The sequence below is a fragment of the Zalophus californianus genome, chromosome 14 (genome assembly GCF_009762305.2).
Source record: "Zalophus californianus isolate mZalCal1 chromosome 14, mZalCal1.pri.v2, whole genome shotgun sequence".
NCBI classification, from domain to species: domain Eukaryota; kingdom Metazoa; phylum Chordata; class Mammalia; order Carnivora; family Otariidae; genus Zalophus; species Zalophus californianus.
Genome location: NC_045608.1, coordinates 86,083,726 through 86,107,500, shown reverse-complemented (window position 1 = coordinate 86,107,500; position 23,775 = coordinate 86,083,726). Strand labels below are relative to the sequence as shown.

At 35.4% G+C, this 23,775-nt stretch overlaps 1 protein-coding gene across 1 annotated transcript in view; it reads right to left on the bottom strand.

The window, feature by feature from the left end:
• Nucleotides 1-23,775, bottom strand: part of DOK6 (docking protein 6) — a 368,498-nt gene that overhangs the window by 126,061 nt on the left and 218,662 nt on the right. Inside the window, exon 5 of the mRNA XM_027577113.2 lies at nt 17,566-17,755. Within this exon, the coding sequence (XP_027432914.1) occupies nt 17,566-17,755 (190 nt within the window). The remainder of the gene's footprint in view (nt 1-17,565; nt 17,756-23,775) is intronic.

Below are 23,775 nucleotides of genomic sequence, written 5' to 3'. Positions count from 1 at the left end.
TGCTTAATTTAAAAAATAATAATAATGCTAACTTCAAATCTCAGTGGCTTAACACAACGAAGACAGATTTCTCACTCAAGCTATGTCTTGTGGCCCAGACATCTCAACGGTAGACCACTGTTGTTGCCACAGTACGTAAAAGTGTTAGAAAAGAGTTAGAAAATTCTCTTGCGGTCATGCTCTGGACTGAAATGTGTCCCCCCATAAATTCATATGTGGAAGCCTCAACTTCCAATGTGGCTGTATTTGAACTAGGACCTTTCTGGGGGTAATTAAATTAAATGAAGTCATAAGAGTGGGGCTCGGATCCAATAGGATTAGTGTTCTTATATAAGAAGGACACCAGAGAGCTTGTTTCCTCTCCCTACTTCTGCACAATGTGAGGACACAGTGAGAAGGCAGCTGTCTGCAAGCCAGGAATAGGGCCCTCACAAGGCACCAAATCAGCTGTCACTTTGATCTAGGACTTCTCTGCCTCCAGAACTGTGAGAAATAAATTTCTGTTGTTTAAGCCACCCAGTCTATGGCATTTTGTTATGGCAGCCCATGGTCCCATACACTGTCTCATATATATGGCCCCACCTAACTGCGAAGGGGCAGGTAAATAGAGGAGGGTAGGTGGATATTTGGTAAGCACAACTGTCTGCCACAATCATCTCTTCTGATCAGCACAGGTCCCTTTCCTCCCTTTTTCCTACACATTCAATCCTTCCTAAGACAAACCAGACCAAAAAACCTAACAAAACAAAAAGCAGCCGCACTCAGCCATTGATTCTAGCTCAAAGTCCAGAATCTGCAGCAGTCGCTGCATCAGTTCTAGACAGGACTTCTCTTCATTCCAAAGGAATGACCTAAAAAGAATTTTTCTCCTTCTACCCACTCTGACCTGGTGAACAGTGGTTCAAGAGGAGCAGGAAGTCTACCACTGCAAACACTCCCTGTCAAACAGAAAGAAGACGAGACAGAGGCAGGGCAGAACTGGCTTGGCCGAACCCTGAAAGGCTGCCTACCAGATAACCTGAGGATTCTTCTTCCCCTAAGGGCTCACAGGGATCCTAGGCCCTCCTTCTGCTCTTTCAGGGGAGCTGGCTTAGCCTTCCTTCGCCTTGGCTCTGCCCTCTGCCTCAGGACAACTTTCCGTCTTCACTGTCCTCCTTGGCGTATCTGAATTAGACACTCCCCTTGAGGCATTGCATGTTTGTCAGTGTTCTTCCTCCTCTGCCAAGTTTATGTGAGAGATCCGATCATTATCAAGTCTTAAAAAAGTCATAAATATCCTTAGTTCGGGGTTTTTTTTTTTTTTTCTCCTGTAAAACCTTGTCAAAATATTCCTACATTGCTTATATTTTTAATTCTAGTTGATCACATGTCCCAAGGGCAACTCTTGGGATTATTTTCTGAGACACACTTCTCAGATTTGCCATAATATTTTGTTTCGTCTTCCCTAAAACTCTTTCCATTTAAAGGTGCTACCTTGACAATATATCAGGTTCTTTAAGCATACCACCCACTTAATCAATTCTTTACCCTGGGCCATTTTTTTTTCTAATTAAAAGATTATACTAGGCACTGTCCCCTTCAGCTGTTTTTTCACCCTGACACACCTTAATCAATTGAGAGGTTTTAACAAAATGTGTGGAGACTACACACTTAATCTGCTTTTCCTGGAGCCTGTTTTAACTTGCTTTTGTCACTTAAAGACTTTCTTAATTTTTATCTCCTCTTCTTTGGTGACTCAACATAATTATCCTTTCCAATTTTGCAAGGCTTTGAATTTTCCAAATCCTTTACAATTTTGCTTGCAAGTTCTCAATTTTTCCCCGAGATCCTTTCTTTACAGTACCTTGCCAGCCAATCAACACTATGAACATTTTGTTTTCTAACTTCTCCCCCTTGATGCTGAGAAATAGAATTAAAAACAAAATCTTCTCCCAATCCAGCAATCCTCTCCACAAACATAGGAGAGAAAGAAAACACTTCTTATTTTATACGCATTAAACCAGAATGTGATGCACACCAGAGGCAATGGGCTGAGAGACTGCAAAGATGGAAAAACACCTGATCCTTTTTATACTCAAGCAGATATAGCATGTTCTCAAGATAAACAATCACTAGTTTTATTTATTTTTTATTTATTTTTATTTTTTAAAGATTTTATTTATTTGACAGAGAGAGATACAGCGAGGAGAGGAACACAAGCAGGGGGAGTGGGAGAGGGAGAAGCAGGCTTCCCGCCGAGCAGGGAGCCCGATGTGGGGCTCAATCCCAGGACCCTGGGGCCATGACCTGAGCCGAAGGCAGACGCTTAACGACTGAGCCACCCAGGTGCCCCAACAATCACTAGTTTTAAATGAGAGGCCTTCATTTGTCATAGCACCATTTGTCAGACACAGCTCATGCTGGGTTCCTTTAGTAATTGGAGAGACGATGTATGTCAGCTACTTGGCTTTATCCAGAGGAAAAACAAACTCCTCACTGCTTTATGACAAAGTTGTTTTGCAATTTAGAGGGAGGTGCCCACTGACATTAGGCTCCTACCGTCCCATACAACCTGGGAGCAGCGGGTACTCTCTCCTTTGATGTTTATGTTTCAAAGACTTGGTTCCTGAGTCCTTAAGAAAGGTACTCCAGGGTCTTAAAGCTGACGAAAGGCCTATTTAGTTTTCAGAAGAATATATATCTATTTCAAAGGGAGAAAGAAATACTTAACAATGATAAGTTTTCTAAAGTAAATGCTCTAGGAAAGAGGCAGGGAGATAAAGCTTCTCCCCATTTTCAACAGAGAGAATTAAGCCTCTTGTTTTTAATTTGCATTTGTCCTTACAAATTTATCTTTATCTAGAAACTCATTAGACATGCAATCAGCCTACCAAGTTATCATAAATATTCCCAGGAGGGAAGTGTTTCACCACATGTCTAGCCCTGCATGATGCCGTTCTCCCAGTGGCCATACCATTTTCATTCCATTCTTGGCCAACCACTGATACAGCGCTATATATTTGAGGGCAATTTATTACTGCAGCACCCCTCCTGCTATCCATTTCTGTTAGGACCAAATAGATTTGTCCTTAAATAACACACAAAGTCTCAGGGGTTTAATGCTTCTCACTCATGCTAATCCACTTTGGTTCTGAACAACTATCCTGGGCAACCAGGACAGCATCTGCATCCAAAAATAAAGCATACAAATATCCCACTGTTCATAGCCCTTTGATGGAACTGGTCATCATGGATGTTGGGAAATGTAGGGGAGCAAGGAAATAAGTGGAGAGCAGTATGATCCAGGCAAAAGGGCAGCGGATCCCATTTTAGGAACTTAGGAAAGGTTCACTGAAGGAAATGAGTTGGGATTACTCAAGCTGCGGTGGGAGGGTGGCAGGTGGCTGGCATTCGGGGTGCATGGACAGCACGAGCAAAGCATAGAGGCTCAGTTAAAGCTCAAAAACCAGGAGGGTTTTTTAGGCTATGCCATAAAAAAAAAAAAAGTGGTCTTTATCTTATAGGCAGTGCCGTTAACCCAAATAAACATAGATTTAAGCTTCAGATATATCTATCTAGGGATATTATGGGATATCTTAATAATGAACCCTTTAACTCGCTTAATAACTTCAAATAAATAGAGTAGCTAGGGGTCTTAATCTATTTGGGCTGCTGTGACAGCATAGCATCTGCTGGGTGACTTATAAGCAAAAGAATTGTTTTTTTTCCTCTTCTCACAGTTCTGGTGACTGTAAGACTAAGATCACGGCACAGGTAGATCTGGTGTCTGGTAAGACTTAAAGGTTCATAATCAAAAACTAATGATGTAATGTATGGTGATTAACATAACAATAAAAAATTAAAAAAAAAAGACTTAAAGGTTCATAGATGGCTGTCTTGTCCCTGTGTGTCCTCCCATGGTGGACAGGAGCTCTCTTGGGTCTCTTTTATAAGGGCAGGAAATTCCATTCCTGGAGGGCTCCAGTAGGCTTTTGACCTACTCACCTCCCAATGGCCCCACCTCCTAACACCATCACCTTGGAGGTTAAGTTTGAACACGTGAATTTTGGGGGGAAACAAGCATTCAGATCATCGCACTAGCTTGTTGTTCTCTGAGCAATCATGGTGTGATAAAACATGGGAGCATGAATGAGACAAACTTACACTAGACTTCTGCATCTGCCAGCTATTTATTTTCCATGTGACCTCAGTTACACTTCATTAACCTTTCTGAGGCTTGATTTTCTCATCCATGAAAACTTGATAAAAATGTCTTCTGTTATGTCCACCTTCCGTGCTGATATGGGCATAAAATGAAATAATATACTTTAAAACGAGGGCTTTGAAAGCTATCAGATGAAACACATATATAAGGGATGATTAAATTCAGCAAACACCTATTTTTACATTCACGGCACTGTCCAAGGCAATATAGGGAGAATCAAAAAGGGTCCCTTCCTTTGAAGAAATCAACATCCTTCCATGAAGAAAGCTAAAACACCAGACTATGATTTTGTGGTTTTAGCTGCAGAGTGTAATTATAAAACAGAGATTGTATTTTAACAAATGTGCTGAATATAAGCATACAAAGGGATTCTATCTGGGAAAGCGGTTACCTCTCTCTGGAGGTGATGCACATATCACTATTTTATCCGAGGTATTTTGACTGATTTCTGAAACCTTCTTTAAGAGGAATTTTCAAAGTGAATTAAGGTGTCGCTCAAGATCAATCCTGTGATTTACGGTTCATTTATTTTAATGACGGTAATAACCACACTCATAAGCGTCACAACACTGGGAGGCTGGTGGACTGGGGAGGAAGGAAGGGCTAAAATGGTTGTTTTTCTTTTTTCTCCTTTTTTATTATTTTTAATTTTTATTTTTTGTTTGTTTTTCAATTAAATAGTTTTAGTTTTCAATTAAATGTTTTTCAATAAATTCCCACCCATACAAATGAAAATATTTTAGTCCTTCGTTAGTCAAATGAATGAACTTGAGTGTTAAATTTTTCACATTTTTAAAATTGCAATAGTTTGCTCTTTACAAAAAATTGACAGATTGATACCTGTGCACTCAAGTCATCTAGTTTTGTTGGACAGATGTTAAACCTCCCACAATGAAAATCTGGTTAGAGAATCAAAATTATAGCTCCACTTACATATACAAGGTAATATTTTTTTTGGTGTTGAATAAATTCTAGATAAAGATTGTGAACTCATCAGTATCTTTATCTGTTGGAGTCATACAAGTGATCATGAGAGTAATTAATTCATGAAGTGCATTTCAAGCTAGTATGTATTTAACTAAAGTCAAAAGATTTAGAATTATGTTTTTGTTTGTTTTATAGCGTCACGAAAAGATTAAAGAAAAAAATCAAAATTTTCACATTGTGAAGGAAATTGAAATCGTGTCAAAATCAGCTGCTTTTAAAAAAAAAGAAAGATTATTTTTTTGAGGTGGGGGGAAGGGGCAGAGAGAGAGAGAGAAACCCAAACCGACTCTGCACTGAGCACAGAGCCCGAGGCTGAACTCCATCCCATGACCCTGAGATCACGACCTGAGTCAAGAGTCAGATGCTCAACGACTCTGCCAACCAGGTACCCTCAAAATCAGATGTTTTAAAATAGTTGTTTCTCTATTCCCTTTTAAAATTTTTGTTTAGATTTTCATCATCTTATAGTTTCCAGACCATTTGATTTTTTAAAAAATTATAAATTTACTAAATTAAATAATGTTAATTATCCTAAATAAAACAGATCAGAAGTAAGATTAAAAGAGAGAAAAACAAACAAACAAACAAACAAAAAAACTGGGGCACCTGGGTGGCTCAGTAGGTTAAACGGCTATCTTTGGCTGGGGTCATGATCCCAGGGGCCTGGGATAGAGTCCCATGTCGGGCTCCCTGATCAGCGGGGAGTCTGTTCCTCCCTCTGTCCCCCACTCATTTTTAATACCCTAAAAATCCTCTGTGCTCCACCTATCCATCTCCCTAACCCCTAGCAACCACTGTTCTTTTCTCCTGTGTCATTGCTTTGCTTTTCCACAATGTCATATAGTTGGAATCATATAGTGAGTAGTCTTTTCAAATTTAATTTCCCTTACTAATATGCAATTTAAGGTCTCTCCATGTCTTTTCATTGCTTGATAGTTCATCTCATTTTAGTGCTGAAAAATATGCCATTGTCTTGATAGACCACATATTTTTTAATCCATTCACCTACTGAAGGACATCCTGGTTGCTTCCAAGTTTTGGAAATTATGAATAAAGCTGTTATCAATATTATGTGCAGGGTTGTATATGGACATACATTTTCAACTCCTTTGGGTAGATACCAAGGAGTGTGGATTGCTGGATTGTATGGTAAAAGTATGTTTAGTTTTATAAGATACTGCCAAACTGTCCTCTAAAGTGGTTGTACCATTTTTGCATTCCCACCAGCAGTGAAACAGACGTCCTGTTGCTCTACATCCTTACCAGCGTTTGGTATTGTCAGTGTTCAGAATTTTGGCCTTTTAAATAGGTGTGTAGTGATATCGAATTATTGTTTTAATTTGCATGTTTTTGATGACATATGATGTGGAGCACCTTTTCATATGCTTATTTGCATATCTTCTTTAATGCAGTGTCTGTTAAGGTCTTTTGGTTTGTTTTTCAAATACGTTTTGTTTTCTTATTGTTGACCTTTAAGAGTTCTTTCTGTAGCAGTCCTTTATCTGATACATCTTTTGTAAATGCTTTCTCCCAGTCTGTGGCTTGTCTTCTCATTCTCTTGACATTGTCTCTTGAAGAGCATTAAGTTTTTAATTTTAACAAGGTTCAGTTTATCATTATTTCTTTCATGGATCCTTCATTTGGTGTGGTGCCTAAAATGTCATCATCATACCCAAGGTCACTGAGGTATTCTCCTATGCTATCTTCTAGGTGTTTTATAGTTTTGCATTTTACATTTAGATCTATGATCCATTTTTGAGTTAATGTTTGTAAAGTGTCCAAGTTCCTTGTCCATTGTCTTACCTTTGGTCCTTTGTCATAGATCAGTTGACTGTACTTTATGTGGGTCTATTTCTTGGCTGTTTATTCTAATCCATTGATTTATTTATGTATTCTTTCATTAAGACCACACTGTCTTAATTACCTTTAGAGTAAGTCTTGAAGCTCGGTAGTATCAGTCTTCCAACTTTGTTCTTTTCTTCAATGTTGTGTTGGCTGTTGTAACTATTTTTAGGTATACAGTTAGTGGCACTAAACATTCATAATATCATATAACCATCACAAATATCTGCCCCCATTACTCCTACTCTTTTCATTTTGTAACTTGAAACTGTGGATCCCTTAAACAGTAACTCCCCATTCTTTCTCCCCCAGCTCCTGGCAACCACTATTCTATTTTCTGTCTCTATGATTTCGGCTACTCAAAGTACCTCATATAAGTGGAATCATATAACATTCATCTTAGCATGATTTACTCAAGGTTCACCCATGTTGGAATAGATGACAGAATTTTTTCCTTTTAAAAGCTGAATAATACTCCATTGCATGTACATAGCACGTTTTTAAAATCCATTTATCCATCAATGGACAATGGGTGCTTCCAGATTTTAGCTGTCATGAATAATGCCACTATGAACATGAGTATACAAATATCTCTTTGAGACCCTACTATCAATTCTTTCAGGTGTATTCTCAGAAGTGTAATTGCTGGATCATATGGTAATTATATTTTTAATATTTTGAAGAACCTCCATACTGTTCTCCATAGCTGCTCTACCAGTTTACATTCCCATCAACACTGCAGGGGTCCAAATTGTTTTTTTGATAATAGCACTTCTGATGGGTGTGGGGTGATATCTTATTGCAGTTTTCATTTGCATTTCCCTGAGATTAGTGATAACAGTATTTTTTCATATACTTGTTGGTCATTTGTATATATTCTTTGGAGAAATATCTATGCGAGTCCTTTGCTCATCTAAAAAATTGGGTTGTTTTGTTGTTGAATTTTAGAAGTTCTCCATATATCTTGGATATTAATCCTTTATTAGATATATGATTTGTAATTATTTTCACTCATTCTGTGAGTTGCCTTTTTATTCTGTTTATATTGTCTTTTGATACACAAATTCTTTAAATTTTCATTAAATCCAATTTGCCTATTTTTTTCTTTTGTTGCCTATGTCTTTGATGTTATATCCAAAAATCAATGCCAAATCCAAAGCTGTGATTTTTCCCTATGTTTTCTTCTAAAAGTTGTGAAGTTTTAGGTTTGCACTTACGTCTTTGATTCATTTTCAGTTAATTTTTATATATGGTGATGGGTAAGGGGCCAACTTTATTCTTTTGCATTTGGATATCTAGTTTTTCTAGCAAAATTTATGAAAAGACTGCCCTTTCCCCAATGAATGGTTTTGGTACCTTTGCCAAAAATCATTTGACCATACATGTGAAACTCTTCCCTTTTAAAAATTTATTCTTAAATTAAAAAATTTATATATAGTAACATTTGTTCTTTATGCTCTATAGTTTGATGGATTTTGACAAATGTAGAGAGTTACATATCCACCACTACAATGAAGAAAAAGAACAGTTTCATCATTCCCCAAATTTCCCTTATGTTGTTGCTTTGTAGTCAATCCCCTCTGCATTCCACCCACTGGCAATCACTGGTTTATTCTCTATCATATAATGTAATATCATATAAACTTAATCACAGAGTATGCTGTCTTTTGGATCTGGCTTCTTTCCCTTAGAATAATGCATTTGTGATACACCTATGTTGTTGTGTTTATCAGTTGAATTATTGCTGAGTATCACTCTATTTGTCGATTTACCACAGCATATCCATTCAATGAAAGGCATTTGGTTTGTCCATTATTTGGCAATGATGAATAAAATGGCTATTCATGTGCAAGGTTTTTTATGAACATATATTTTTATTTTTCCTGAGGCAATAACTTAGGAGCAGCCTTGCTTGGTCATATGTGAAGTATATGCTTAATTTTACATAAAAACATGTACATAAAAACATGCCAAAATTGCTTTCCTAAATGGCTATACTATTTTGCATTTCCACCAATACATATATGAGAGTCGCTGTGCATTCTTGTCAGCACTATAGTATTGTCAGACTTTTCTTTTTAATTTTAGCCATAATAATAAGTCGAGAGTTGTATCACATTGTGGTTTTAATTTGTATTCCCTAATGACAAATTAGGTTTGTCATCTTTTAGTGTGATTATTGGTCGACCATATACCTTCTTTGATGAAATGTCTGCTCAAATCTTTTTTTGTTTTTTAAAATGTAGGTTGTGTTTTTTTCCTATTAAATTTTGAAGTTCTTTATATATTCTGGATACACATTCTTTGTCAAATATGTGAATTCCAAATCTTTTCTCCAGAATTGTCCTTTTAATTCCCTTAAAAGTGTCTTTTACAGAGGCAAGTTTTAAATTTTGATACCGTTTAATTTATACATATATATTTTTAGATCATGGTTTGATGTTCTATTTGAGAGCTCTCTGCCCTACCTTTCCCTTTAACTGATTTGTCATGCAGTAGAGAATGAAGGATTTCTCTCTGCATTTGTGAACAAAAAAGTTTAGGAATAAATTATGTCTACCTGTGACATCACAGAATCCTTGGTTATAACACACAGGACTGCTTCCATTAACCATCTTCCCAAAGGAACTATATTGTAATAAGCATTGTTTTACATTTCCAGTTGTTAAAATCTGTAACCAGATTTTTCCTAAGCTTCTAAATAAAGATATTATCAAAATTAGTAAGATATATATTTTAAGTGCCGATTTTGTGACATTAAGCATTGTGCTGAATAGGAGGTTATGTTTTGAACAATAATTTTATAAAAAAAGGATGTGGGGCTCACTTCAATTTTGTTATGCAGCCATTTGAACCCATTCTGATGTTTGCTTACAATATTTATGAGGATGTATGAAGTGAAGATGCCACATCAGCAGTTAAAAACATAATTTTGCCTTTCACAGAATAAAATTGCATATAATCATGAATCCTATGACTTCCTCTGCAGGTCTGGATATCTTTTCTGATTTTTTTTTGAGAAAAAAAAATAAGCTGCATAGCAAAGTGGTTGTTTTTTACTCTTAAAATGCAAACTTACAATCATCATGGTAAAGAGCAATTGCTCTAAGCTGGCATGAGACTATGAATTCATCTCCCCAACAGCATGCTTCTCCAGGGACAATTCCCACCAAAATCTTCCTGGTCCTTGTTCTTTCTGTTCTCATACCGGCCATGTGTTCCCTGAAGTTTATGGTGTACGGTTATAATTATGACGATGTGTGACATATGTTCCTCCAGAAAGAATGTTCTAGATCCTACTATTTACTTTTACATTTTGTGGGTACAGTGGAATTTAACAATGCGTTTGAAAAAAGCCAGTCAGTGAAAAAGTATTTTGACATATCCAATTTATTACTTTCCAGTACATGCAGTAGTATAAATAAATGGCTAAAAATTGCTACCAAATAATATGCTTTCTGCAAAAAGCTAATAAAATAAAACCCAGAAAATGCAGATCTTTAGGGTTTGCTACAATGATTGGCTGGGTCTCACTTACCAATCTTGTCCTTTAAATTATCTTCATCACCCATGCCCTCCCCTCTCTCCCTAGCCCCCAGTCCTGACCCAGGGAACAACACAATGTCTTGCTTTTATTTCTCTAGATCAAGCATGGGCAAACCTTCTGCCTTTGACTCTCTTTAACAACAGTGGGACTGTCTGGAATTTACAAAATAGATGCAGAGAATAATGGTTGATAGTCCAATTATTAAAGGGCAAAGGACATCCAAATTTAGAGAAGGAAAAAAATACAAATGAGCAGTATACACGAAGCCATACCTCCAATCATAAAGATAAAGACACAAACAAAAGAGAGAGAGAAAAAAAAGAGCTATCAAAGTCCTTGATCAAATTAGAAACATCTTAAATCATCATTTTAATGCTTGTGGTTATAGGGTACAAAGAGCACTCTCTTTGTACCATTAGAGGATGTATGAATTGATATTACTTTCCTTGAAAGCAAGTTGCTATATTGTGAAGAACCTTGACAACATTCACATCCTTTGACCCAGTAAGCCTTTAAAAAGGCGTTGCTAAGGAAAGAGAGATTTGCACAACTTTTCACAGATAGTCAGTGTGGCTTTATTTATAATAGTTTATTTTGGAAACTTCTTAATGTTAAATTAATGATGGTGTACTCATATGTTCAGATGCCATATAGCCATTTGGATCTTGATTTTCAAGGACTCAGAGATTACTTCTCAGTATAATATTAACTGAAAATAAAGGATAAATATCTTTTTGCATTGATTTTAAAATACACTGGAAAGAAGTACATCAAAATATTAAAAGCAGTTATCTTAAGATGGAGAAATTATGAGTGATTTTAAGCTTTTCTTTCCAACATCCCCTTCAAAAGCTTGTTTTAACTTTTTAATCAGACAATATAGGTATCTAAAAAATAATTCTCAATACTATGTAAATGGAGATTTACAGAGAGAATGTGGAAAGTGTAATGCCTGGCCAGGTTACAAAAGCAGATTTCTGACCTTGTAGTACCTCTCTAGGAATAAAAGCCTAGTTGTATCTCACAGCTTCAAGACTCCCTGTCCAGACAATGCTTGAGGCTCTCTTCCCTTCCTTGGCCCCATTCCTTCCAGAGAAGTGTTTCATTATAAAAGTAACAGTGCTCATTGCCAAACATCCAAACGGTATGAATGAATATAACATAAGACCTGTTAATGTTCTATTTTCTTTCCCCAGAATTTTTTTCATGTCAAAAATATTGGAGTATAATTTGCATATGATGATACCAATATTTACTAAACAGTTCCATGTTTTTTGATGAATGTCAGAATACAGGACATTTTTCATTACTCCCCAAATTTCCTTATTGCCTTTTGGCAGTCCATTTTTTCCCAACCCCAACCTCAACCCCAGGCAACCACTGATTTGTTTTCTGTCACTATAAGTTTTGCCTCTTGTAGGATTTTCTGGAAATGAAATAATAGCTATTGCTTAGAATAACGTTTTTGAGATTCATCTATGTTGCGAGTCACGGGTAGGTAGTACTCCCTTATAATTTGTCTTTTTAACTCATGTATTGATGGCCATTTTTAGATTGTTTCCAGTTTTTGACTCTTATGAATAAAGCTGCTTTGACTCTTCAACACAAGTATTTATGTGTTGCTTTGGGGCAGTTGGTGGGTAAATATCTAGGAATAAAATCGCTCTGTCATATGGCGCACACACAAAAATGCCAAACTACTACTTGAAGGGGTGTTCTGTTTTCCATTCACATTAGCAATGAGACAGAGTAAGAGTTCTTCCTTCTCCACTCAACAGGGTCAGGGTTTTGTTTTTTGTCTTTTGGTAGGGGAGAGAATATATTGGTGCCTGTTGTGGTTTTAATCTATATTTCCTCATGACTAAAGATGATATTAAGTATCTTTTCTTGTTTGTACTGTCAATCAGCATATCTTCTTTTATAACCTGTCCAATTTTTTTTTGCCTAGTTTATTAATGAATTATTTTTCTCCCTATTTTGGGTTGTGAGAATTCTTTAAGGATTACAAATATAAATTCTCTGTCAGATAAAGGATTTGTGAATTTTTTTACCCATCTATGGCTTGCCTTTTCATTTTTTTTTCTTCATTTTCTATAGGATGTCTTTTGAAGAGCAGAGGTTGATTTGGATGAAGCCCAAATTATCAATATTTTTTCTTTGGGTTGTGCTTTTGCTTTAGTATTTAAGAAATATCCGCCTATTTCAAGGTTAGAAATATTTTCCTACATTTTTTATACATTTTATAATTTTAGCTTTTACATTTAAGTCTATATCCATTTGGAGGTTTTTTTGAGGGGGTTATGGTGAAGCTGCCATAACAAAATACTGTAGACAGGGGGCTTCATGAACAGAGATTTACTTTGTCCTAGTTCTGGAGGCTGGAAGTCCGAAATGAAGGTGCCGGCATGGCCAGTTTCTGGTGAGGACTCTCTTTGTGTCTTGTAGATGGCTGCCTTCTCCCTGTGTCCTCACATGACAGGAGAGAGAAAATAAGGTTTCTGGTATCTCTCCTTAGAAGGACATTAATCTTACCATGATGGCCCCATCCTCATGATCTCATTTACACTGAATTGTCTTTCAAAGGCCCCAAGGCCCCATCTCCAAATACCATCACACTTGGATTAGGACTTCACCATATGAATATTGCAGGGGGAGGAGGTGGGCACAATTCAGTCCGTGGCAGTGAGGTAAAGAGCTGTTAGTTTTCCTCCTTAATGGGTATCCGGTCATTCCAGCGCCATTTGTTTCTTGTTCATATTGAATTATCACAGCATATTAAAAAATAAATAAATTGGCCATATATGTGGTGTCTATTTTGAACTTTTCATTCTTTTCCAGTGATTGTTATACTTTATATATACTTTTAATATTTTATAACAAGTATTAAAATTGGGTAGTAGAAATGCATCAAATATGTTTTTTCCAAATTGTTTTAGCTTACTCTAGGTGTTTTGCAATTCCAAATACATTTTAGAATCAACTTTTCATTTAATTTAGAAAAGTCATTTGGGATTGTTATTGAGATTACAATGAATCTATACATTGGCTTGGAGAGGATTGTTATATGACTATAGTGTCTTCTAATTTACAAATGTGGTATATATCTCCATTTATTTTGGTCTTCTTTAATTTCTCTCAGTCATATTTTGTGGTTTTTTCAATGTACAGTTCTCACACATATTTTGTTAAAACAACCTATATATATTTCATATTTTCAAGACATTATAAGAGATACTCAAAACATTTTCCCTTTCAATTATGCATTATTTGTATATAAAATAAAATAGATTTTTGTATATTGACCTAACCTCACTAAATTCACTTCTTACTTCTAATCTCACTAAATTCACTTCTTAGTTCTACTAGCTTTTTGTCAAGATTCTTTTAGATTTTTCCCTTAATCTATTTAAGGGTAAGGAAGTTTGATTTTCATTGCTCTACACTCTGATTTTCCCGCAGGCAATACCATTGGAGTGTAACTTACTCCAAAGTATTACACATGGCAAATTAGAGAGTTCCTGTATATCTGCTGACTCTTCAATGAAATAGGCACCTAGTAACCCATAAAATTATGCTCCAAGCACCAGTTAGCGTAAAGACAGCCATTCAGTATTTTCCCCTTATTTGTACTCCAGTCTTGCTGCACCAGTCCCATTTTGATCTCAAATTTCTGACTCATGACAGGTAACACTGGTTTTTAGTCTTAGACATCAAGTTTCTAATGATCGTTCCAGCATTTGAATGCCGACTTCTCCCAAGCGTTTTGCTTGGCTTATCTCTCCTCACATTTCCAGTGTTTGGCTAAGAATATACCTTCACAGAATTCTCTAAGAATAGAGGTAAATAGAGGTAAATAGAAACTTCATTCAGAAAGTGGAAAAAAACACAAATTACATAATTTCTGAGGAAAAGTACATAATCATGATTTCTTAAATGCCCATTATGTGACAATACTGTGTCATATGCTGCTTTATATTCACAAACTCAATCTCTCCATATTTATCTAGGAAGTAGAGATTATAATTCTTCTAATACAAAGAAGAAAACTGGAAGACAGGTCAAATGGCACATGCTAAGTTATTAACAAGTGACAGAGCTATGACCTAAATCTCGTTCTCTCTGATTCCCAGGACAGGTAGGAGTGTGTGTCAAGATGATTTTTAGATATTATTATTTATTTTTTTAAGAAGTTATTCTGACCAACAAAAAAATGTAGAAAAGAGTTATCTCTTAAAACAACAAAACTAAACAAATACCAAAAAAAATATAAAACAGAAAAACCTTGAGGATTATGGGCCTTACCTACTCTGAGATATTTTATTTTTTAATGTCTCTTCAAGTTATTAAAAATTACAAAGATCAGAGAAGACCAATTAATTTTGACTGTCAGATAAGACAAGTTGCATATCAGGTAGTTTGTTTTGGTCGAGAATATCAATTTAATCACCTGTGAAGAGCCAGTATGTTCCCCTTAAAGACTTTGGAGGAACAAGAAATTGGCAAAAACTGGTGGACAGGTACAAATGGAGTGAAAATTCTACATAATCACCAGAAAATAAAAGGAAAAATCCATACTTGTTATTTAAAATCCTGAGTAGGGCGCCTGGGTGGCTCAGTTGGTTAAGCAACTGCCTTCGGCTCGGGTCATGATCCTGGAGTCCCGGGATCGAGTCCCGCATCGGGCTTCCTGCTCTGCAGGGAGTCTGCTTCTCCCTCGGACCCTCCCAACTCTCATGTGCTTTCTCTCTCAAACAAATAAATAAAAATCTTTAAAAAAAATAAAATAAAATCCTGAGTAGATGACTTCTGAAATGAGGGACTAGGCAGGTAACATATGGAGGTTCCTCAAAAATTAAAAATGGAAATATCATATGATCCAGTAATGCCAGCACTAGGTATTTACCCAAAGAAAATGAAAACACTAATTCCAAAAGATGCATGCACCCCTATATTTAATACATCATTACTTATAATAATCAAGATGTAGTAGCAACCCAAAGGACCAATCACAGATGAGTGGAAAAGGAAAATGTGGTGTGTATGTGCACACACACACACACACACACACACACACTGGAATATTACTCAGCCATAAAAAAGAATGAAATCTTGCCATTTGCAACAACATGGATGGAACTAGAGGGTATTATGGTAAGTGAAGTAAGTCAGACATAGACAAATACCAAATGATTTCCCTTATATGTGGAATCAAAAAAAAAAACAAACGAACAACAAAAAACTCAAGCAGATGCATAAATACAGAGAACAAACAAAAAGGAGGGGGTAGGGGAATGGGAGAAATAGGTGAAGGGGATTAACAGGCAAACTTCCAGTTATAAAATAAAATAAGTGAGTCATGGAGGTGAAAAGTACAGCACAGGGAATATAGTCAATAATGTTCTAATAACTTCGTATGATGACAAATGGTGACACATTTATCATGGTGAGCACTGAGTCATGCATAGAACTGTCAAATCACTGTATGTCAACTCTATGTCAATAATGAATATTAAAAAAAGACAAATAGGAATATGTAGGAGAAAAATTCAAAGGAGGGAATTCTGGAGATAATGTTATTACCTAATGAAAATAAACCATCACTTTTTCCAAACATACACTAATTTTTATGGCCAGTAAAAAAAAAAATGTATCATAAGCCTTAGGTCAGTGAATAAGTTATAATCCCTTTTCAATAACCATATAATTTTAAAAATAGTGTATATGCCTAAAAATATTCATTTTCTTAAGAGAATATTTATTTCTTAATAGTTATCTAGAATGTGGTTACTATTATTACTGTCAGGCTCTAGGTGGACTGAAAATAGACAGTTGAGTGAACTCACAGCCACTAAGTAAACATAGAATTGAAGGCTCTTAGAGAAACCAGTGTGGGAGAGGGTTTAATATTATCTAGGCAAAATGGTCCAGACTGGTAAAATTACTTCAGCTCAGCTCAGGGTTTTTCCCTCTTCCTTAAAATTTTGAAAGACATATAGCCTTGGCCTAACCTAGATGGATATTATTAGAACCTGACCTTGAATAAGTATTTAATAGTTTTGTAAGAACAAAGTTATGAAACTAAAATTGCTATATCAAGTATACAAAACTTCACTATAATTGTCTTATAATGCCACAGATTCATTTTCAGAATGTATAAATCATTTTCCCAGTGGGAAGACTGATACATTAAGTATTTCTTATAGAGAATCCCCAAATCTAAGTAGGTCTTGTCTTGGATGAGTGACAACAAAATCACAAAGGGTCATTGCACAAAGACATTCATTTATCTGGTTGAAGTTCATGTCTAAACTCGTGTCTGTAAATAATGATTATGAAACAAGCATTTGTTTAAGACATTTATGGATTCCAACCATATGTTATGACCAAGAAACCAATGTATTTGCTTTGACATACCCTATTTAAAATCTGGGTTATGCATTTCTATATTATAGATTTGCCAACATTTCTTCAGTCACTCTGAATTAACATTTACACTTAATGTTATTAACATCGAAACCTAGATAAATGAATACTGAATTAACATATTGGAAACCTAAAAAGTAATATATCAACAATTTAGTATAAAACTCCTTTCAATTTTTTTTGCTTATTAAAAACTCACAAAAATAATGCCAGTAAGGACATGTTGAATTTCATGGGAATCCTATTGCACTGAACATATTATAGGATACACCAAAAATACAATATTGTAATAATAAAATAATATATTGCATGATTAAAATAATTATTAAATTAGTTTGAAGCCAGTGTAAAGGACTGAACTGTTTTGAAGAGTGTAATTAACCTGTCATAAAATGAGTACATTTTATTCAGATTATCAACAAAAATCTGAAGAAATTATATATTTGGTGATTTCTACCCTTTCCCAAAACAGTGATCACCCTGGGCACTAGTGTACAGAACCTGTCCTTCAGGTGTCTATTTGTCACCCACCTCCTTAGTTGTTGTGGCACTTAGAGCTTACCTTCCTGACTCAAAGGTAAACCACGTTGAATCCCGTCCATATCTCCTCAGGGAGCTGAGAGGCCACATCACCAGTTTGACCTTGGCATTGTGGATATCCCAGAGATAGATATTCTCATGAGTGATCTGCATTGTGCATTCACCGTAAATATCCAGATTTGGTGTAGGCATAAGATACACATTGAATCTCTCTGCAAAGAAACAACGAATGGAACAAATTAAGTGAAAAGAGGTCTGACTCTTGATAGTAACACTGTATTAATTTATATACCTACCTACAACCTGCAGAACGCATTACCATATCCCTTGGGAACATCAATAGTGCAAAACACTACCCTTTCCCATTGGATGTATGAGACAATGAGCTAATTAAAATATCTTTGCTCATTAGTTCATTCACTCACTCATTCTACACTCTGTGTTGCATATATTCTCTAGAATGAAGATGAAATGGTTAAATTGTACTATGGAAACATAAGGGTAAAAGCTAAGTGAGGTCTCTGCACAAATGATGCTTACTGTCTGCTTCTTCACACAATCTTAAATGCATATCATATACCTAACTCCTGCAAGGAATGTCTTACTTAATTTAAGAGGAATTTACTCAATTTTACCTTTGTGTTACGAAGTATTTAATGCACACTTAGCCTGACTCTCAAAATACATTGTATTCACAGTCAAATTCAGCATATGATAATTGCAGGTATTCATTACTGCTTTCTGTAGGACTTCAGATACTGTTTTGGTAAGCAAAATAAAAACACAGCCACTTTCATTCTTGGATATTCTAGAGTTGAAAATCTGATTATTAGGCAATGATTCCAAACCTTGCTTTATAATTTTTTGTGTATCTCACAGGCTACTGCAAAATTCTGCAGCCCTTGATCCGCATTTAAATGCATTAGATGCACTTCATAAAAAATGAGGTTAGTTCATAATTTCCAGGAAGCAAAGAACTTGATATGACCCATAAAGTGTCCTATAAAATATCCCTCATTCCTAGCACCATATTCTTAGTTTATAGTAAGTAATTATTACATATTGGTTAACTATATGAATGAAATAAATATATCCCATGATGAATATGCACCACAAGAATTGAGGAATTATTAAAAAATAATGTCATGATAACAAAAGGTTTAAGAATTACTGGCAGATACATTTTTGTGAGTTTGAATTTAATTGTGAATCATGTTTGAAAGGCAGTGCTGTTGAATTAATGATTTTGGGAGGCATAATGGTGCAGCTGCAGTTGAAAAAGGATTGATATGTTTAGGAATATGCCATCATCCATCATAATGCCACAATCTTAAACACTGAATGTTTGCTGGTACTAAGCTGGAATTATCTGTATAACAGAATCTTTTCTGTGGCAGGTATTTTGCTGAGTATTGCTTTGCTGATGCCAAAAAATAAATTCATATTCTAAAAGGGTTAAAATGGATTTAAGCATAATAGCTTGAAATTTAGTAACCATATGGACAATAATTATATTCAAGAGTCTAGATATTTTGACCAAAATATCTAATGATTCAATTTTTTACTTAGATCACTGACCCCTAAAACTATATGTATATGGATTGCACATTCATTTCCTACAGAAAGGAAAACAAGATAAGTTATATATCCGAAGAAAGGAAAGATCACTCTCCCATTAGTTATCTGTAATAAAAAGTATATATATATATATATTCTATAAATCTTAAAATTCTTGTGTGCAATCAAGTAAAATCTCAATATTTCACATTAAAGACATCACTCACATTGCCACCACAATTCCCACTCCAGTGGGATTACAGGTAGCCAGTCAAAGGGGCCTCATCTCATGTAAGACTATAAATGAAAGTTGGACCCAACAAAGTGACTCATGCATATAGAAAACGCCTGAACAGAAATCTTCTTTTCTTTGGTCAAGACCCTCTAGATAAAGTTCAGCTTTTACAGTTGGAAGTACTCATATGTCAGTGGCATCTGTTGTGCAGAGGTAAAACATTTGTTATAAAAGGAGAATGTAAAACATTCTTCTAAATTTCTTCCTCTCCATCAGTTAGAGTCTGAAGATAGCAACCAAAGAATCATTGCCAAAATGTCAAGAAATAAAACTTCTTCTAAAATATTGAAATAAACATCATTAGCCATTTTAGTATTGTTTAAGGCTGCACTGACCCTTGATGTTCACACCCATAGTTTGATACTGAAAAAAGAACATGCAAAAAAAATAACCCTGACATAGAGGACCCTGTCCTCCACATGGATGATACATGGTAAATTACCTATAACCTAGGGGTATTACAGAGGACCCAAAAGAACCATTGCATTTTCACTGAAATATCTGTGTGCTCTAATGTTAGTAGATAAAATCTAGAAAAAATAAACAGAGAAAGTACAATCATCACAATGGACATTGAGGAAACATGGAACTGAAAAACAGAAAAATAATGAATTGGATTTAATAAGATTCACATGATGTAGGGCTCTTGATGTCAAAACAGTGAGGTTTGTTTACAAACAAATACAAAGAGATTGGATAACCTGTCTGGAGGGAGTCCTTCCAAGGGCAAGCTGTAGGCTATGTAAAGCAGGTGAAATGTATCTTCCATATCCTTCTTGCTACCTTCTATTTCCCTAGTCTTACCTAGCAATTCACATTATCTCCTTCTTGTTATGATTTGGAACGCTCCAACCTTCCTTTCAAAACTATTTCTTTCTTCCTACAAAAGGAATTATTCTAAGAAATTTTATTTTCGATTTTTAAATTTTCAAAAGCCATCTTATCCTAATGGCTAATTTCCAAGGATTTGAGGTTCAGTTAACATGTAGACTAATTCTAATTTAATCCAGCAGAGGATGAAGGCAGCTCAAGTTATCTAGTAAATTATTCTTCTTTGATTCCATTGTCATGGAAAAAAATGTTTCTGCATTTGCTGTGAGTATTTTATGCTCTTAATAATGTAAAATATGTTGCTTCATTAAAATTTGTTATGGTTTCCATTGGAAAGACCATTTTAATATGGAATAGCTAAAATTGGCTCCCCCGAAATGACTTTTTAAAATGTTTAACTTTGTTAAATGCTTGTATGAAGCAGGTGTTTTAACCATCCTCTAATCATGTCATTTTCTTATTTAAAAGCCTACCTTCGGTTTTACTACTGAGAGCGTTAGTGTGCATCAAAGTTACCTGGAGGGCTTGTTTAAACACAGATTGCTGGGCAGTCCTCCACCCTTATTGTTTCTGATCCAGTAAGTCTGGGCTGGGGCTGGACAATTTACATTTCTACTTGTTCCCAGAGGTTGTTGATGCTGCTGCTCTGGGGACCACACTTTGAGAACTGTTGATTTGCTAAGCTCATTTTAGAGTATTGCCAAGGAATTAGGGGCATTAGAGGAGCTACGAGGGATGCTTTTGAAAGTGATGCAATGTTCTAGTAGAACAAACCAGCACATTTAATTCAAAACGGTCCTTTAATCTTGGCTCAAATAAAGTAATCCCATTTCAACTGACTCATGACTGATTTGGCAAGAAAGAGTTCTTATGTGAATTGGAACAAAAGAAGTGAGAGGCATGGGGCACCTGGGTGGCTCAGTTGGCTAAGTCTCTGCCTTTGGCCCAGGTCATGATCTCAGGGTCCTGGGATTCAGCACCAAATTGAGCTCTCTGCTCATCAGGGAGTCTGCTTCTCTCTCTCTCAGATAAATAAATAAAATCTTTTTTAAAGAAGTGAGAGGCATAGAAAGAAAGGAGGTATATGAAAGTTTTCAATTCATCAAAGTATGTATGTATATTCGAATTATTTTCTTTTAAAGTAACCAACAATAACAATAAATACATTGTTAAGGAGCACCAAACAACACATTTCCAAGTACCCAGAAGAATTAGAAAAGAAACTAGCTGTTTAGTATTTATGCTGCCAAAGCAAGCACAGAAATTAGCTGTTTAAATAACGATAATAAGGGGCACCTGGGTGGCTCAGTTGGTGAAGGATCTGACTTTGGCTCAGGTCATGATCTTGGGGTACTTGGATCGAGCCCCACGTCAGGCTCCACACTCAGCAGGGAGTCTGCTTGTCCCTCTCCCTCTGCTACTTCCCCTTCCCTTTGCTCATGCTCTCTCTCTCTTAAATAAATAAAATCTTAAAAAAAATTAATGATAATGTCCTGAAACATGAATAAAAATTCTACTAATATTAGGTCTTGTGAAGACTGCTGAATGTGTGAAGAAATAAATTTTTGAAAAGGTTATGTAAAAAATTAGATTAAAATGTATTCACATATATAAACTACAGAATTCTAGAGTGAAAAAAAATCCCAAACACATGACCCATGAAATTGTATTTTGATAAAATTTAGGTTTGTACAATGGCTGATATATGAGAAAGGATAATTTTATTTTAAGTGGCTAAAAACAATAGCAAGGTGAAATATTTACAAAACTAATTATCATGTCCAAGGAAGATGCTTACTATTATTGGTTCTGCAGTTGTGTTTACAAGGGCATTTCTACTCTAGGGTTGGATGAGGAGATCCAAAGGAATAGACCATGCAGAGGGCCTGGGACCAGAGTTAAGGTGACAACCACAAGAACAGTCTCAAGGGGATTACAAAACAAGGTTTGGTCAAATTGAACTGGACAAAGTTTGGCAAGAAAGGGTAGCTACACTCCGAAGAAATGGTCTTGGAAAAGGCAGAGTGAGACCCCAGGTGATGTTTGGAGATTGAATGGGTCATCAGCCCTGAGAAGGACCGAAACCTTCCTTTCTCAGCCAATGATGTTTTAAATAGATCTGGTTTAGGGCAGGAACAATCCAAATATAGCTATTAGCTTGAGCCTGACAGGTGGGGACAAGTGGAACATGTAGGGGTTGCAGAAAGCAGAAGATCAGAGATGCAGTTTCTAACATGAAATGAAACATCATCTAGTGAGTAGAAATAAATAAGCAGAACACAAAAGGATGATGAGCTCTTTGACCAGTTTCTTAATAATTTCCATCTTTTAACAGTGCAGAGGGAAAACTGGTTTTAAAGAAAGAGCCATACTAAAAACAAATACATTTGCTCACTTATAATTATTAGAGTATTTTTCAAAATACCGGCTTTTGGAATTTATGTATTAAATAATTTTGTGCATTTAGCACATAGTGAACATTCAGTGCATTGTGACTACATGAACATAAAATGCATCTTTTGTATCTTAGTTATTCAGAATAAATTTGGGGAATGTAGATTGGACGCCAAATCATTCCTTTTTTTCAAAGAAGGGTTCTGGTAAGTTTTAATTGTCAGCTGATTGCTGAACATTCATACTCCCTCTAACCATTCCACTTCTCCAGTTACTTCAGAAGTTATGGACTTGAATCTTGGGTCAAAAACAAAAAAGATGGAACATGGAACTAAGTATTATGCCTAAATATTTGGAAACCAAGAGATCCATAAATATTAAAGACCATCAGGTGTTCCACAGGGAGAGGTTATAAATTTAATAGTAGGTTTAAATTTTATAGTAACTTCAGGTAAGTGGGTGTGAACGCCTATACTTTTTCTTTCTCTTCCTTTTAAAATCCAAGTGTAGCTCAAAAGGAGAAGCCCCATGAAAAGAAAGGCATTCTTTAGCTCGTTGGTGACATCATCATGTTCTGAATTTCAATTCCAGGGTCTTCCAGAGAATACAAGCTTAAATATTTGTTGAAGTTCATTAATGAAAATGTGTAGGTATTATTAAATTAAATAACTCAAAGAAAATTAATAATTACATATATATATATAAAATAATTACATATATAAAATTTGGTTTTATAATGATTAGTAATAGCTACTACCAATTAGTTAATTTATTTATAACTTTCAATTTCACTTAGTTGTTTCTATCAACCAGTGATTCCATAAAGTAAAACTCACTGTATATGCAACTTACTGTTCAAAAGAACTTTATTTACTTATTTTTTTTTTTTACAAAATAACTTTAAATATTTAACTGAGATTTTCTTACGGCAAGAGTATTCAATTTTTTTTTTCCCAAAGTGTGATCAGGAAAGTCACTATTTATGTAAAACATTTGTTTAAATTAAATTTATTACTGAAGCTGGTTCATTAAAAGATCCAAACTTTGTTGTCTCATCAAATGTGGAAATGTATCTAATCTAGTTGTTGACCTTTATCTTCTTATTTGGCTATCATGAACAGCTGTAGCCTGTATCTTGCATCCTGCCCTCAGATT